We start from the raw sequence: 14,199 nt of genomic DNA, 5'->3' as shown, positions 1-14,199 counted from the left end.
TAGAATGGACAGCCCCGTGTACATGCGTAGAATGGAGCGCCCCATGTATATGCGTAGAATGGAGAGCTGCTTGTGTATGTGTAGAATAGAGAGCCCCGTGTACATGCGTAGAATGGAGAGCCCCATGTATGTGTAGAACGGGGAGCCCAATGTATATGTGTAGAACGGGGAGCCCTGTGTATATGTGTAGAACGGGGAGCCCCGTGTACATGCGTAGAATGGAGAGCCCCATGTATGTGTAGAACGGAGAGCCCAATGTATATGTGTAGAACGGGGAGCCCTGTGTATATGTGTAGAACGGGGAGCCCTGTGTATATGTGTAGAACGGAGAGCCCAATGCATATGTGTAGAATGGAGAGCCCCATGCGTATGCGTAGAATGGAGAGCCCCATGCGTATGCGTAGAATGGGAAGTCTCATGTATGTGTAGAATGGAGAGCCCCATGCGTATGCGTAGAATGGAGAGCCCCATGTGTATGTGTAGAATGGAGAGTCCCATGTACATGCGTAGAATGGAGAGCCCCTTGTATATGTGTAGAATGGACAGCCCTGTGTGTATGTGTAGAATAGAGAGCCCCATGTATATGTGTAGAATAGAGAGCCCCATGCGTATGCGTAGAATGGGAAGTCTCATGTATGTGTAGAATGGAGAGCCCCATGCGTATGCGTAGAATGGAGAGCCCCATGTGTATGTGTAGAATGGGAAGTCCCATGTATGTGTAGAATGGAGAGCCCCATGTATGTGTAGAATGGAGAGCCCCATGTATATGTGTAGAATGGAGAGTCCCATGTACATGCGTAGAATGGAGAGCCCCTTGTATATGTGTAGAATGGACAGCCCTGTGTGTATGTGTAGAATAGAGAGCCCCATGTATATGTGTAGAATAGAGAGCCCCATGTATATGTGTAGAATGGAGAGCCCCATGTACGTGTAGAACGGAGAGCCCAATGTATATGTGTAGAACGGGGAGCCCTGTGTATATGTGTAGAACGGAGAGCCCAATGCATATGTGTAGAATGGAGAGCCCCATGCGTATGCGTAGAATGGGAAGTCTCATGTATGTGTAGAATGGAGAGCCCCATGTATGTGTAGAATGGAGAGCCCCATGCGTATGCGTAGAATGGAGAGCCCCATGTGTATGTGTAGAATGGGAAGTCCCATGTATGTGTAGAATGGAGAGCCCCATGTATGTGTAGAATGGAGAGCCCCATGTATATGTGTAGAATGGAGAGTCCCATGTACATGCGTAGAATGGAGAGCCCCTTGTATATGTGTAGAATGGACAGCCCTGTGTGTATGTGTAGAATAGAGAGCCCCATGTATATGTGTAGAATAGAGAGCCCCATGTATATGTGTAGAATGGAGAGCCCCATGTGTATGTCAGAATGGAGAGCCCCATGTGTATGTCAGAATGGAGAGCCCCATGTATATGTCAGAATAGAAAGCCCCGTGTACATGCGTAGAATGGGGAGCCCTGTGTATATGTGTAGAATGGGGAGCACCGTGTATAAGTGTAGAATGGGGAGACACGTGTGTATGTGTAGAATGGGGAGACACGTGTGTATGTGTAGAATGGAGAACACCGTGTGTATGTGTAGAATGGAGAGCCCCGTGTGTATGTCAGAATGGAGAGCCCCGTGTGTATGTCAGAATGGAGAGCCCCGTGTACATGCGTAGAATGGAGAGCCACGTATATATGTGCAGAATGGGGAGCCCCGTGTACATGTGCAGAATGGGGAGCCACGTGTATATGTGCAGAATGGGGAGCCACGTGTATATGTGCAGAATGGGGAGCCACGTGTATATGTGCAGAATGGGGAGCCACGTGTATATGTGCAGAATGGGGAGCCCCGTGTATATGTGTAGAATGAGGAGCCCCGTGTGTATAGAACATAGAACAGTACAGCACAGTACAGGCCCTTCGGCCCACGATGTTGTGCCGAACCTTTAACCTACTCTAGGATCAAACTACCTACATACCCTTCATACTACTATCATCCATGTACCTATCCAAGAGTCACTTAAATGTCCCTAATGTATCTGCTTCTACTACCACCGCTGGCAGCGCATTCCACGCACCCACCACTCTCTGTGTAAAGAACCTACCTCTGACATCTCCCCGAAACCTTCCTCCAATCACCTTAAAATTATGCTCCCTGGTGATAGCCCTTTCCACCCTGGGAAAAAGTCTCTGGCTATCCACTCTATCTATGCCTCTCATCATCTTGTACCCCTCTATCAAGTCACCTCTCATCCTTCTTCGCTCCAATGAGAAAAGCCCGAGCTCCCTCACCCTTTCTTCGTAAGACATGCCCTCCAGTCCAGGCAGCATCCTGGTAAATCTCCTCTGCACCCTCTCTAAAGCTTCCACATCCTTCCTATAATGAGGCGACCAGAACTGAACACAATATTCCAAGTGTGGTCTAACCAGGGCTTTATAGAGCTGCAGCATAACCTCGCGACTCTTAAACTCAATCCCCCTGTTAATGAAAGCCAACACACCATACGCTTTCTTAACAACCCTATCAACTTGGGTGGCAACTTTGAGCGATCTATGGACATGGACCCAAGATCCCTCTGTTCCTCCACACTACCAAGAATCCTGTCTTTAAGCCTGTATTCTGCATTCAAATTCAACCTTCCAAAATGAATCACTTCACACTTTTCCAGGATGAACTCCATCTGCCACTTCTCAGCCCAGCTCTGCATCCTGTCAATGTCCCGTTGCAACCTACAACAGCCTTCCACACTATCCACAACTCCAGCAACCTTCGTGTCATCGGCAAACTTGCTAACCCAGCCTTCCACTCCCTCATCCAAGTCATTTATAAAAATCACAAAGAGCAGAGGTCCCAGAACAGATCCCTGCGGAACACTACTGGTCACCGAGCTCCAGGCTGAATACTTTCCATCTACTACCACCCTCTGTCTTCTATGGGCCAGCCAATTCTGTATCCAGACAGCCAACTTTCTCTGTATCCCATGCCTCCTTACTTTCTGAATGAGCCTACCATGGGGAACCTTATCAAACGCCTTGCTAAAATATATGTGTAGAATGGGAAGCCCCGTGTGTATGTGTAGAATGGGGAGCCCTGTGTATATGCGTAGAATGGGGAGCCCTGTGTAAAAGTGGAAATAGTGGAGAGAGAAAAAGCAATAAGGCTGTCAAGTGAAAATCTCAAAGAACTGCCTAGTCCAGGGAGATTGAAATTCCCTCGGGGATAAGAGCTCAAAGGATAGACAGTTTCTCTCCTCTCTGGAGCCCTAGTAGAACGCCCCTATTTGATTAGTGTAGAAGTGTGCAATGGAGAAGAGATTCTTGCATTTTTATAGTACTTTTCAGAGTATTAGAATGCCCCAAAGCCAATGAAGTACTTTTGAAGTGTAGTCACTGTTGTAATGTAGGAAGCATGCAGCCAATGTGCACATAAAAAGTTGCCATAATGTGATAATGACTGGATCATCTGTTCTCACTGATGTTGGTTGAGGGACAAATATTGGCCAGGACACCAGGGAGAACTCCCCATAGAACATGGGCTCAGGTCTCTGTAGTGGGGATTCGCTTGTTCGGAGTTACTGGAGTTCGAGAGACAGGCCTGCTGTGCACCTTTGATTGTTTTTATAACAGACATTCCAACTTGCCAGAATTTCCCCCTCCTTTAAGTTATTTACATTTGCTACAGATATTGCTGCCATATTTTAATCCAAGTCAAACAGAAGTAGCAAAATCTCAATGAGAAAACTGGATGGTGTGTTTACTTAAAACAATGTTCGCAGTGAGGAGCTGTCAATGTGAGAAACATTCTGAGTGTATGCAATAGGTCCGATTGCCTGCCCCCGGCATATGTACTTTCAACACACAAACCTTTCTGGAATGGAGTCAGAGGCATCCCTGCAGGGCAACATTCAGCTGCAAAGATGTATAGCATATTTCATCAGCACCTAGAGTTCTTAAATTAAAACTTAGCCCAGAGTGTTCTCAATCTGTCGCTACTCCTGACACTTTAGGGAAGTACAACAAAAATCTGGACCAATGGAGAGGTGAGGACTTTGGTATTCCAGACAGCAAATGAAAATGCTTTCCCAGATTTGATTCCTGGTCTATGCCGAGTTTGTGACCCCAGCCTGAAAGGGTTATTGTGAGATTTTACAACTGGATTCAGTACCCACTGGAGCACTCATGGTTCCTGTTCCCATCACCACCCATCAGCACGTCAGAAGCTGGCTTGGCTGAGATGTGCGAAATATTTAAATAACCCAGCTGCACTCACACACTGATCTCATACAAGGAGGACCTGTGGACTGAGAGAGTCCGAGAATTACAATCCAACACCTTCAGAGAGGATACACTGCCATCTATCTGTATTTCAAAGGACAGGCAGATTGAGATTGGAAGACATCATCATACAACATCCAGTGGAAGCTTATCTTCACAGTATTGTGCAGTATGAATCACACTCCCAACTACCAACTACTGATGTTCCTCAGAATCTAACCAAGTTCAGATAAACTACATTCTAACAGTGACTATACTTCAAAGTATTTAATTGGCTGTAAACCTGAGGTGGTGAAAGGTACTGTGGAAATGAAAGTTTCTCTCCTTCTCGCTACACTGTGTACTGTGACACATAGGGGCTGGTTAAATACATGCATTCTACTAGCAGTCTATCAGTGGCTCAGTAACCAAGAGCAGAACAGATATGTGCCCCTATGTCCTAGGCTGTCTTTCCTTGCTTAACATCGCATTGTTAAAACAAACTGGTTGATGTGTGTAGCAGTGTATTAGGAAATGGTATACAGGTTGGCTATTTGGTTAAATGAAGGAGTTGGACAAGGAGCTGTCCTGGACACTCCCTCTATCTCCAGGAGATTATCTACAGACAGCTCAATGGCACAGTATAGCTTAGTGTTGTTTCTATCAGTAATGTACAATGGTGTATGTATTTTCAGACTCCAACCGAGCAGAATAATTACTAATTCTGTTCTTCCAAAAGTGAGTTGTACCTGGTGAGTATTTGGAGCTGTATAACACACAAGTGAAGTGCTGGCGGGACACATTATTCAATGATGGGAGCAATATGAGGAGATACATAGGAAGCATCTAACATCTAACAGCCCCAACAAACAAATTTCTCTGCAGCACCTGTGGAAGAGCCTGTCACTCCAGAATTGGCCTTTATAGCCACTCCAGGCGCTGCTTCACAAACCACTGACCACCTCCAGGCGCGTATCCATTGTCTCTCGAGATAAGGAGGCCCAAAAGAATCTAACATATGGTACAACATGTATTTACTGGAAGGATTGTGATTAATAGAATGAATGGAGTGGTGAGAACCCTGAACAGCTGAGAATATGCCCTCCTGCTGTACATCACACGTACCTGGGTCAATGCCATAAAGCTCCATCAGTCTGAACACCAATTTACTCAAGGCTTTGCGATTCAATTTATTCCATCTCAGACGTGATAGCCTTCCATAACGCCTGCAGGAAAGTAATAGAATTACTACATCATAATAAATACAATGAAAGACATCCAAACACTGAATTCCCAATCTCAGCCTGGCTCCGTGAAATATTTCTATGCTCCCTAGTCCAACAAGGAGCATGAGTCATTTGGTTCTGGAACTATTTATAAAGCGCCTTTAACGTAATAAAATGTTCCAAGGCATTTCACAGGAGCATTATCAAATAAAATTCAACATATAAGGTTATATCAGGACAAATGACCAAAAACTTGGTCAAAGAGGTAGGTTTTAAGGAGAAGTGAGAGGTAGAGTGTCAGAGAGGTTTAGTGCATGGGTTCCAGAGAATAGGGCCTTGGCAGCTGAAGGCATGGTTCAATAATGTGCAACATCATATCCCTCCATAGTTATTAATGTTTTCAACTCTTTAATTTTGCTTTGAATATTTTGTGCTCTCATTCCAATTTGTTTGGAATACTAATGCTTATTCTTTTGTTTTCTCATTTCAGTTTGTTGGGTTTTTAACTCTCTGATTCAAAGCCTATTTCATTCCCTTTCTCCTCTGATAATAGCACAAAATGATTATAGCATAGGAGGCCATTTGGCCCATCATGCCCGTGCTGGCTCTTTGGTAGAACTATTTAATTAGTCCAACTCCCTCGCTCTTTCCCCAGGGCGCTGCAGATGTTTCCCCTTAAGTATTTTATTAAGTATCTTATTTCAGCTAAACTTTCTGCTTCTAGTCAAACAGCTTTATTAATCCTTCTCTACTCCTTTAATCTCAAACTTAGACCTTCCCTAGACACCACCCACCCCCACTCCACATTAGTTTAAAGCCAACTCCCACTGCTCTATCGCTCTGCAAGAATTTTGGTTGAGAAGAAGTCTGTCTCTCATGTACAGCCTCCCGTTGGACCAGAACTGGCTCTAATGCCCCGAGATTGAATGCTTCACTCCTGCACCAGCCCTACATCCATAGATGCACTACAGAGAAATACGGACATTAGCTTGGCTGCAGCATTGTGTGCAGTTCTGGGCATCTCATTATAGAAAGCAAAAAGGAGACAGTGAAGATTCACTAGAATGACACCAGGAATGAGAAGCTATAATTATGAAGAACGGCTTGAAAAGATGGGGCTTTTAAACAGGGTTTTGAGAAGAGGTTTTCAAAATTAGGAAGTGTTTTTAGAGGATAAACCTAACTCCCTCCATACAAAATATTTTTTCATAAAATAAAAGCAAAATACTACAGATGCTGGAAATCTGAAATAAAAACAAGAAATGCTGGGAATAGTCAGCAGATCTGGCAGCATCTGTGGAGAGAGAAGCAGAGTTAACATTTCAGGTCAGTGACCCTTCCTCAGAATATATTTTTTCACCCAGTTAACAGATTAGTGATGGCATTAAAGTAGCCCACAGAGAAATTCACACAAACATTAATCATCATGTCAACATGGTGCACAGGAAATAAAGCTACATGAGGCTGGTGAACTCAGGCTTTGACAAAGGCTTTGAATTTCCTAAGCGAATCATTCTAATGCACTCGAGACACTTCCAGTTAAACACCAAATCATTCTCAAAAGGAGAGGGCATCTCTAAGCCTCATTTCCCCCCACCCTATTCACACTTCCTTCAGTTGGAATACAGTTCTGTTGTGATGAGCTCTCAAATGGAATGGCCTCAGGAGCTCCGTTCTAGATGTAGACTCAAAGTCAATGACCGTCACTTAACGGATGCTACTTTGCAACACCATCAATAATCATCACTAAACAAAGTTATCAAACATTTTGTTAAAAAAACAAAAGACGACGACTCCCACTCCCGCAATCTAGTCTTAAAGACACTGGGTGACACACCAGAAGGTGAAGGTCAGAGGTTCAATTCCTGACCCATGCGTCAGCCTGCCAACACTCACTGTCTCACACCAGAAGACTGGCCATTTGGGGAGGTTCGCAGAGGCAGCAAGATCAAAAACTCAGCACCTTCAAGACAGTAGGGGGGAACTAAAGAAAAACAAAACAAGACAATTGGTAAAAGAACCGGGGGCGGGGGGTGGGGGTGGTGGTGAGGGGAAGTTGAGGAGGAATTATTTATTTACTGATTTACAGGATGTGGGCATCACTTGCAAGGCCAGCGGTTATTGCTCATCTACATAATTACATTATGGAGTTATGATCTGGAATGCACTGTCTGAAAGGGCGGTGGTAGAAGATTCAGTACCAACTTTCAAAAGGGAATTAGATAAATACTTGAAAAGGAAAGATTTTCAGGGCTATGGGGAAAGAGCTATGGGGAGAGGATTAATTGGATGACTCTTTCAAAGAGCCAGCACAGGCATGATGGGCCAGATAGCCTCCTTCGATGCTCCAACATCCAGTACTGGATGAGCAGAAATTTCGTCCAACTAAATGCTGGAAAGACCAAAGCCATTATCTTCGGTGCCCATCAAAAACTACATTCCCTAGCCACCAACTCCATCCTTCTCCCTGGCAGCTGCCTGAGGTGTCAAACTTGGCCCAGAGATATGCTTCTGAACACATATCCATTCCATCACTAAAACTGCCTATTTCCACCTCAGTAATCTTGACTCCACCCTCGCTTTAGCTTATTTGCTGCTGAAACCCTTATTCATTCCTTTGTTACGTTGAGACATGACTATTCTAATGCATTCTGGCTTGGCTCCCTAGTTCTGCCCTGTGCAAACTTGAGGTTATTCAAAACTCTGCTGCATGTGTCATAACTGGCACCAAGTCCCATTCACCCATTTCTCCTATGCGCGCTCACCTACATTGGCTCCCAAGCCAGACTGCATTAGAATAGTCATGTCTAGAGGTAACAAAGGAATGAATAAGGGTTCCAGCAGCAAATAAGCTAAAGCAAGGGTGGAGTCAAGGTTACGGAGGTGGAAATAGACCAATTCTGGTCTCGAGTATTGCCAATTTTAATTGCTCCATTGGTGGCCGTGCCTTCAGTTGCCAAGACCCAAAGTTCTAGAATTCTCTCCCTAAATCTCTCCGCCTAAAACTACTCTTCCCTCCTTTATGACACTCCTTAAAACTTACGTCTTTAACCAATTAGTCACCTGGCCTAATACCTTATGTGGCATGGTGTCAAATATTTCTTTGCTAATGCTAGTAAAGCACCTTGGGTCATGTTGTTACATTATAGATGCTATATTGCATGTTGTTGCTTTAAGATTCTATGAAAGCTGCATAGATAGGCAGTAAGCACGATTAATGTCATGGAGATTGGTACAGCAAGAGTGACTTCTGACAATCAGCCCAACCTTGGAGCAAAATCTATAATCCCCCATCACAGCATCTATCTGACCCTCGAATGACTCGAGGATTCTCTCCACAACCTTACTCAAAGACCATTCCGGATACCAATCACTCTTCGTGAATGGGGGCTCCCTGTCATCACTGACCCTGCGTATTTCCAGTCTCTTTGTGGTGTCATCTTCTCCTACAGTCAAGGTTTAACTTCAAACAGTGAACTCTGGTTCATCCGTTCCTATCACTTAGTACCTTAAGCTGCACTGACCATCACTGTCAGTGCAATACTGGAAAGCGGGATCTTAACACTATGCTCCTCCCAACCAATGGCCTTAGCCAAACCGCCAGCTTTTATTTGGTGTTGATCTGGCCTGGTTGGGAATGGGCAGCCCTCAGTACACCTCTATATGTAACATAAAAGCAGCTGCTTCCACTCTCCATTCCTTTCTTTCAGGGCTGAAGAGGTTGAGGTTTTCCAATCAATTTCCCTTTGAAATTCAGTGCAAATCAGTATAAATAAGCTCTGTGCAAATCGGTTAATTTTGCAGCACTGACTCAATTCTTTTGTCTCAGGCATCAGATGAGATCAAAGAGACTCTTTATCCTGGGCTGTCACACACAGGCTGCAGGAAAGACCGTGCTGCTCTCTGATCACCAGCCAGCAGATCCTCTGCATGAATGCACTCTGCAATTCCACTCCAAATCAGAAAGACACAGGCTGACAGCTCCTGAAGTTCACTATGGTTAGGAACTGGAACTGTGAAAAACCCAACTCCAGTGACACACATTCAAATGGTTTAGATGAATGTCATCTTTATTTTCTTTGAATGAATATTTCCAAAACTCCACTTTTGGTGAATGTGGTTTACAAAATCTTATATCAAATCAAACAGAACAGATAATATCCTGGGTCTGTACAGAAGGTGTACAACTGGCACTGGAGGAATACACTTGCATTAGAGAAGCAGGGCGGGCCAGGGAAGCAAAGAGTGCCGGAGGGATAGACAGTATCGGAAGGATATATTACGCTTTAAAGATATGTGGGTATGATGCCAACATTTTATATTGTGACTGTAACTTAGGAAAACACGTCAAGTCACCTTTCAAAGAGGGACATAGTGTACAAGTGGATCAGTTGGTACTATAGGAAAATATTGATCGAGACTTATTGCCGCAGAGTGATCAATTGATGTAGATGGTTGTATTGACACTGAAAGGATATTTTGGTATGGATGGACACAATAGTATTTACAGAGGGATATGTTTCTGCATACTTCTGCTGGGGAAGTTTTGAGCTAAGGTGGAACCCTCCAGTAGCTGGACCCACTGGTTATTTTTATGCAGTGTGGGCAGGCTATTTGAATATAACAGCATCACCGCCAAACCAAACCTGACTTCATGACACCCATGCATGTGCAGTCTGCAGCAGAGGACACGAGAGACGAGTAAAGAGCAAGGACCCTGAATTTTCCATTCTGAGCCCAGGAGCAGTAAACCCAACTGTGACTTCCTTGTGCCACCCTGCCCGAGATCACTTGGCATAACACAGACCAGCAAGGAAGCCTGAATGACTTCCAGGTGCTGTGTTCACCCACCAGGTTAAGTGGAGGAGCTGGTAAGCATCTTTCAATGATGATTCTTGAGCTGACCATACCTTTGGATGTCTCCAGTGTTGACAGCTGGGTGGCACCATGAATCCAGCATTTGCAGCAAATGAAGCTGTAACCCTGGATAGTCAGCTACATAGGCCTCCACCAGGCTCACTTTATCCTGAAGGAGCAGTGGAATACACACCTGCCACAAGAGAGAGAAAAAAAACTTATTGAGGTTGCCTTCTATTGTATGGATACTGAAGAGCAGTGAAAGATCAGGTCAGGTCAGCATCTGAGCACCTGGCATTGAATGGACTGGAGACAGTTTGTCCAGATGCACCTCCATATAATCCCTGCCCTAAGGTCACAGACCACAGCAGTTTCATTTTCCTCTACTTTGGACCTTAGATGACAATTGGCATTTGCATTGTGCTCCTGCGGTAACATTTTACTGGGGCTTACAGAGGGGACTGAGCAAGCAGTGCAGGGAGGAAGGAGGTGAAAGGTAAGCAGAAATAGATTATTCAAACACAGGAAGAGCACTAGCAAGGCAAAGTGACCTGGGAGAGTGTTCCAGAGGGCAGAGACAGAACGGCAGAAACACAGAAAATAGGAGCAGGAGTAGACCATTCGGCCCTTCGAGCCTGCTCCGCCATTCATTATGATCATGGCTGATCATCCAACTCAGCTTTCTCTCCATATGCTTTGATCCCTTTAGACCCAAGAGCTATATCTAACTCCTTCTTGAAAACATACAATGTTTTGGCCTCAGCTGCTTTCTGTGGTAGCGAATTCCACAGGCTCACCACTCTCTGGGTGAAGAAATTTCTCCTCATCTCAGTCCTGAAAGGTTTACCCCGTTTCCTTAGACTATGACCCCTGGTTCTGGACTCCCCCACCATCGGGAGCATCCTTCCTGCATCTACCCTGTCAGGTCCTGTAAGAATTTTATAGGTTTCTATGAGATTCCCCCCTCACTCTTCTGAACTCCAGCTAATATAATCCTAACCGACTCAATCTCTCCTCATACGTCAGTCCCGCCATCCCAGGAATCAGTCTGGTAAACCTGCACTGCACTCCCTCTATAGCAATAACATCCTTCCTCAGATAAGGAGAACAAAACTGCACACAATATTCCAGGTATGGCCTCACCAAGGCCCTGTATAATTGCAGCAAGACATCCCTGCTCCTGTACTCAAATCCTCTTGCAATGAAGGCCAACATACCATTTGCCTTTTTTACCACCTGTTGGACCTGCATGCTTACCTTCAGCGACTGGTGTTCAAGAACACCCAGGTCTCGCTGCATATTCCCCTCTCTCAGTTTATAGCCATTCAGAAAATAACTGTCTTCCTGTTTTTGCTCCCAAGGTGGATAACCTCACATTTATCCACAGTATACTGCATCTGCCATGCATTAGCCCACTCACTCAACTTGTCCAAATCACCCTGAAGCCTCTCTGCATCCTCCTCACAACTCACCCTCCCACCCAGTTTTGTGTCATCTGCGAATTTGGAGATATTACATTTAGTTCCCTCATCTAAATAATTAATATATATTGTGAATAGCTGGGGTCCTAGCACCGATCCCTGCAGTACCCCACTAGTCACTGCCTGCCATTCAGAAAAAGACCCATTTATCCCTACTCTTTGTTTCCTATCTGCCAACCAATTTTCTATCCAGCGCAATACACTACCTCCAATCCCAAGCGCTTTAATTTTACATGCTAATCTCTTATGTGGGACTTTGCTGAAAGCCTTCTGAAAGTCCAAATAAACCACATCCACTGGCTCCCCCTCATCAACTCTACTAGTTACATCCTCGAAGAATTCTAGTAGATTTATCAAGCATGATTTCCCTTTCGTAAATCCATGCTGACTCTGCCCAATTCTACCACTGTTCTCTAAGTGCTCTGCTATAAAATCTTTGATAATGGACTCTAGAATTTTCCCCACTACCGACATCAGGCTGACTGGTCCAAAATTCCCTGCTTTCTCTCTACCTCCCTTTTTAAATAGTGGGGTTACATTAGCTACCCTCCAATCTGTTGGAACTCTTCCAGAGTCTATAGAATCTTGAAATATGACCACCAATGCTTCCACTATTTCTAGGGCCACTTCCTTAAGTACTCTGGGATGCATACCATCAGGCCCCAGGGATTTATCGTCCTTCAATTTCCCCAACACCATTTCTTTACTAATACTGATTTCCTTCAGTTCCTCTCTCTCACTAAGCCCTGTGTTCCCAACATTTCTGGAATGATATTTGTGTCCTCCTTTGTGAAGACAGAACCAAAGTATGCATTTAGTTGGTCAGCCATTTCTTTGTTCCCCATAATAAAGAAAGATGGGCCTCTGCTCATTCTTCCTGAAGTCCTAATCCCAACAGCAGGTAATAAGAATTGGATTTTTCAGTACACAATTTAGTTAAACTGAGCTTCCCATTTCTCTTAGCCTGAAGATTTATTGGGAACAATTGGCAATTAATGGGATTTGTAGGAAGGTTTCGCTCCCTTCTTCTTAACTCATCCATTTCCTAACATTAATGCAGCAGTTTGCTTACCTCCTCCATATCCAGCTGTGACTGCAGATTCAACTTTATACTCAGTAAGACAGCCTGTGGATCAATGGGACAAACACATTCAGGATCTCAAAGCAATGCCATTGATCATTTAACAACAAACAGTCAGTGTTGGAATGCCCTTTGTTACAGGCAGAGATGCCCAGCGTTTTCTCCTTAGTATGACAGTGTGAATGTGTTACTAAGAGTCGCGAGCATGTGCAGGGAGGCTCCAGTTAGCCGGTCCCACTCGTTCAATTCTTAATCAGATGGGAGGTGGGAGGAACAAAACAATAACAAGTGGGCTGAGGAATCAACCAGAGAATGAACTACTAGCAACTCCTGGTATACCCGTCCCAGTGACTCGATGGAGGGGAGTCACAAGCCTGGGAATGAGAAGAACAAAAATGATTTGTCCACTTTTTCAAAACCAGCAACTTATTAATTTATACCTTGTGCACCCACCTTCATTATACACCTCAGCTGCAACACACCGTTACATTCCCCACCATGATGAAAACTTTGCATGCAAACAATCACTATAGATCACACTGGGTTTTTAATTCCAATTTAGACACAAACAACCAAAGTATCCAAAAGCTTTGACTAAGATATAGTGTGAACTGCGACATGAGAATCCAAACCCTCAGTTCTCCATCCAGAAGCTATGTTTTCCAGGCAAAGTGAGAGCTGCCAAGCAGAAATGGACAAATGGGACTGGTGTCAGAGTGTTGGGGAATCTCCTGCATCCTGTGGCTGTGCAGCTCCTGTCTAAGACTCCAGGAAGCTCCTGCACTAGATGTCAGAGGAGCTTCTATCTTAGCAAGAATCACTTCAGCTGCCCTGCACCACTGCAGAGTAGCAGGAGATAGTGGGAGGGCATTACCCCAGCACCTCCCAGCAATGAGGAGCAGCTCCACAGCCAGGCATGAGCAATATCGTAAAAGGCTTAGGAAATATAAGCACTTTGAACATCAAACCCACCTATCCCCAGTAATACCCAGTGTATCTCTAATTACGCTGTTTCCTATTTCCGTCTTGACACCTTTTAAGGATTTTTATTACTGCGCCAGGACCAATAATCTGTTCCACAGACTCACCATCTTTTAGCAAAAAAACTACCACTGGCATTTCTTATTTTCTTTTCCTGTGTTTAATTTTTAAATGACAACTTGTGCTTAAATTCTGGACACGGCAGAAAGGTTTAGCTGGATCTGTCAAAACTTTTCAGAATTTTAAACACTTCCATCGTATTCCACGTCAGTAAAAAAAAAACCAGGATCATCAACCTCTCCGAGAGTCATAGCCATT

At 44.5% G+C, this 14,199-nt stretch overlaps 1 protein-coding gene across 5 annotated transcripts in view; it reads right to left on the bottom strand.

The window, feature by feature from the left end:
• LOC137347822 (exonuclease mut-7 homolog) overlaps positions 1-14,199 on the bottom strand; it is a 556,743-nt gene that overhangs the window by 340,548 nt on the left and 201,996 nt on the right. For all 5 annotated transcript variants that reach the window (XM_068012844.1, XM_068012843.1, XM_068012840.1 and 2 more), the window contains 3 exons: positions 12,892-12,945; positions 10,392-10,531; positions 5,381-5,481 (listed from right to left, as the gene is read on the bottom strand). In XM_068012844.1, the coding sequence (XP_067868945.1) occupies positions 5,381-5,481; positions 10,392-10,531; positions 12,892-12,945 (295 nt within the window). The remainder of the gene's footprint in view (positions 1-5,380; positions 5,482-10,391; positions 10,532-12,891; positions 12,946-14,199) is intronic.

The sequence above is a fragment of the Heterodontus francisci genome, chromosome 32, assembly GCF_036365525.1.
Source record: "Heterodontus francisci isolate sHetFra1 chromosome 32, sHetFra1.hap1, whole genome shotgun sequence".
Lineage (NCBI taxonomy): Eukaryota > Metazoa > Chordata > Chondrichthyes > Heterodontiformes > Heterodontidae > Heterodontus > Heterodontus francisci.
This window is presented reverse-complemented; position numbering and strand designations above follow the sequence as displayed.